Source organism: Guillardia theta (genome assembly GCF_000315625.1).
Source record: "Guillardia theta CCMP2712 unplaced genomic scaffold GUITHscaffold_39, whole genome shotgun sequence".
NCBI classification, from domain to species: Eukaryota; class Cryptophyceae; order Pyrenomonadales; family Geminigeraceae; genus Guillardia; species Guillardia theta.
The window spans coordinates 541,137-544,714 of record NW_005434635.1 but is presented as its reverse complement, the minus strand read 5'-3'; the positions used below and the strand labels follow the sequence as shown (position 1 = coordinate 544,714).

The 3,578-nt window shown below is 49.4% G+C and overlaps 2 protein-coding genes across 2 annotated transcripts; both read right to left on the bottom strand.

Annotated features, from left to right (window-relative positions):
- Window positions 1-398: 398 nt before the first annotated feature.
- On the bottom strand, window positions 399-2,051 carry GUITHDRAFT_109510 (hypothetical protein; the record flags this gene model as incomplete). Its single annotated transcript, XM_005831655.1, has 1 exon — window positions 399-2,051. One exon carries the CDS (start codon window positions 2,049-2,051, stop codon window positions 399-401), a length of 1,653 nt encoding a protein of 550 aa, XP_005831712.1.
- A 734-nt stretch (window positions 2,052-2,785) lies between these two features.
- Window positions 2,786-3,441, bottom strand: GUITHDRAFT_139650 (hypothetical protein; the record flags this gene model as incomplete). Its single annotated transcript, XM_005831654.1, has 3 exons — window positions 2,786-2,827; window positions 2,856-3,371; window positions 3,403-3,441. 3 exons carry the CDS (start codon window positions 3,439-3,441, stop codon window positions 2,786-2,788), a joined length of 597 nt encoding a protein of 198 aa, XP_005831711.1.
- Window positions 3,442-3,578: the final 137 nt, after the last annotated feature.

Below are 3,578 nucleotides of genomic sequence, written 5' to 3'. Positions count from 1 at the left end.
ACATGTTGACGAGGTCAGAGGATTGAAAGTTCATCGATTTTGAGACCAGGGAAGTCTCGGTAGAGTGAATAGCATCCAGCGCGGGGGAGTTGAGGATACACAACTATCATTTTGAATCACTGAAAGAAGTTGCATATCTATCGCTGATGAGCCTGATGTGTCGCTAAGTAAGCCTGTAATCATTTTCATTCATCTTATCAAAGTTTCATCGTTTTATTCATACTTTCGTGCTGTGTATTTAACATCAGGTTTTGTGTGAACTAGTTACAGCTTTGTGTGAGTAAATCTATGTAGTTGAAAGAAGTGTACAGGATGTCTGCAAACAATAAAGGATCCTAATGAAGATGTTGTGCCATAAAGAGCGGAAAGAAACAACTTGGGTGTCGCCTGCCAAACTCTCAGGGAACCATGACATGTTCGAACGAGTACAAAATGGAGTGATAGCCGAGCAGCTGGGAGGCGTGCAGGTCTTTGAGGACAGCTCTGATGGCAGTAGCGTTCTGTCTGTCTTCCTCCACGTGGATCTCAAGGACCTTTTGCTGCCTGCTCCATGCATCCCACACAAACTGTCGCTGAATCAAAAACTCTTGCTCCTCTTCCGCCTCCAGGATTTCTAGCTGGAAGAGATACCCAACATGGTGGGTGAGTCCGGCGAGGCTCCAGCTCTTGATGAAACCAAGGCTGCCGTTCCTGTGCTTGCTGAGCACACGAACTTCGACGCGGTTTGACAGGTCAGACTTGTCGCAGTCGACCAGGAACGATGACACCAGGCAAGACTTGATCATCCAGGACAAGCGCCGAGATTGCTCCCTCTGCACGAGCTCCAAGAAGCGTCGTCGACCTACAGTGTCGGGAGGGCCCCAACCATCCGCTCGCGTCCTGCGGCTTGTGGAGGAGAAGTGCGGGAGGTCAGGGAAGTCATACTGCGACAAGGAGGCGTGAAGCAAGGCCCCGCGATTGCTGACGAGGAAGCTGTACCCGAGATGTGCCACCTCGAACGTGAAGGAAGCCTTGTCCCATCCCCATGTGTCAAAGGCTTCGTCCCACAGCCCCCAGCCATGCTGTCCGTGCCAGTCGCTTCGGTTGAGCACAACGTAAGGCTCGTACCCTAATACGTAGTCGACCTCGTAAAGACTTTTCGCGTTGAACCATCGGGCATAGTCTGTCGGAGCATGAAACACCGACGAATGAAACCACAAGTCGCCTCTTGGCAACTCAAGCTCCTTCAGTCCTGGGATCGTAACGGTCTCGTTGAGAAACCTCTCCAGCAAAGAATCAGTCTTGATCGGTTCGGCTTCTATCCAGACGTCGTTGTCACTCCCTAGTATGCTTGCAGGAGAGGGCCATGACTCGTCGCTGCTTCGAAAGGATGGGATCACCAGCACGTCTTTCCATCCTTGCACCTGCCTCGAAAGGAACTTCTCCATGATGATGCTTCCAAGGTCTGCCGATGGGAGCAAGTCAATGTCGGCGTAGATGACAAGGTCCGTCTTGGCTATGGAGGTGGCGAGACGTCGGAGTCTGTTGACAGGAAACGGAAGGATGAAAGGAGGTCTACTCTCATCGATGCAAGCGGTGAGCATGCAGATTGAGATGCTTTGATGCTTCTTGGAGCACCAGGGGAGCACATATTTCCTTACAAATAGGCTGATTTGCCTCTCCTCTTCGTGGGTACGCGCATAGATTGCAACTGAGACTGGACGCGACCAGTGGGCCAGGAGGTTCAGGAGAGTTGGCAATCTATCGATCGTTGCGGAAGTGACAAACGTGACATTCTCGCATTCATTCCTCGTCGAATCTTGCGTTCGAATCGTCTTACAAACTTCTTCTCCCAATATCAGGCCATCTGAAGTGAGAGGTATGTTGACGCAGTTGTCCGATCTGTAGGCCGTGAGCTGATCTTGCAAGGTAACATTGAGATCAATGGACTCATCTGGCGTCAACGCAAGGACAGCTCTGACGTCAACCCGCAAGGCATACTTCCCAGGCATCAGTCCTTCCATCTCTTCCTTGAAGTTGTCGCCCTCTTCATGCCTTTTATAGCCTTGCATGTGAATATCCAGACTTTGCACATCCACCACTTTCCACTCAAAGTGCCGAACAGAAATGACACTTGACGGTCGACAACGTACCCCGAATGACCACCGAGTGTTTGATTCGATTAGACCCTTCAACTCCAGCCCACATGTACCATTGTCGAAAATGGACGAGACTACATCCAGCTTCTTTTCGAGAACAGATCTCTCCAATACATCACCATCACCCATGCGATAGTGAACAGAACATGCTGAACAAAGACTTTGCAGCAACTCCTGGGATCGATTCTTGCATACTTGATGAACTTGAAATTTCAGCATGAGCCACGGAAGACCGCCAACAGAATGAAATTCTTGGAATGCAAAAAGTTCTGATGACATGTTTTGGCTAACATGAAATGCTAGTATCCTTTCATTTTGTAGAAGGAGAGAACTCTTTCGTGAGTCAAGATTTCTGAAGATGTCTATCAAGCCTCGCGCATTGGCGTTGATGAGAAATATTTTCTCATCTTGTCCTGATAGAGGTTTGTGCGTACTGCCAGAACGTCTTCGATCCGATGCAAGCAATGCGTTCTTCTGATCATCTTCGACTCGCAAACTTTCAATCGGTACCGAAAAGGAATTACTTGCAAAAGCTCGAAACTTTTCTTGACTCAAACTTGAATTCAGCTTGTAAGTTCCTCCAGTCAGTCTGCCTATATTTAAGCTCATAAAGCAATGTGAATCGTCCTGTAACGTCAAAATAGAGCTCACTTGAACTGACAGAACAAGTTTGTGCCCATGGAAAACGTCTGAGGAAAACGAGTAAAGCTGATTTACTTGTTGCTCAGCTTGTGGAAGAGAAAAGATGAGAATCAATTCTTTCTCATCGGCACTGAGAAGTTTACATTGGATTTCGTTGCCGTGACTTGTAGCATTCTCATCTGGAATGATGGTAAGACTGTCGAAGATTTCTCCGACTTTCAGTTTGCGGTGGTCAAGATCAACGAATCTGATGGAGTGAGTGTACAAGGTAGTTTCAATGGCATGGTGCTGCCTGCTGATGTCGATCTCAACGGTCAGGCGATAATCATCAGCTGGAGGTCCAGGCAGAACGAACGTGAACCATGACTCGCGTCCTTCTGTCTGTCTTGCAGCAGCATGGATCTCAGAGTTTCTACGGTACCGCATGAAGCCTTTCTTATCTCCCACGACACTCATCCGTAAGCCGACCATGTGGATCTCCTTGGGCATCGCGATCTCCATGACCCAGTCGTTATATGCCGCAAGCACATCAACTTTCACCTCCTGCCGTCCTCGCCGCACAAGACAAGCCCAGCCGCTTTCGCAGCCCTCCTGAAGCTCAAGAGTGATTCCTCCTCCTAACCTGAGAGGCTCCGCATGACAAAACCAGTAGCTGAGCCATGCTAGGTAGCAAGCAACGAGCGGTGAATGCCTCATCGATGCTGTACGAATCTACATAGAGGGGGCCGGAGGGAGGGAGAGAGACGGGGGGGGGGGGGGGGGGTAGTGGAGGAGAGAGAGGAAGGAAGAGGAGAGAGA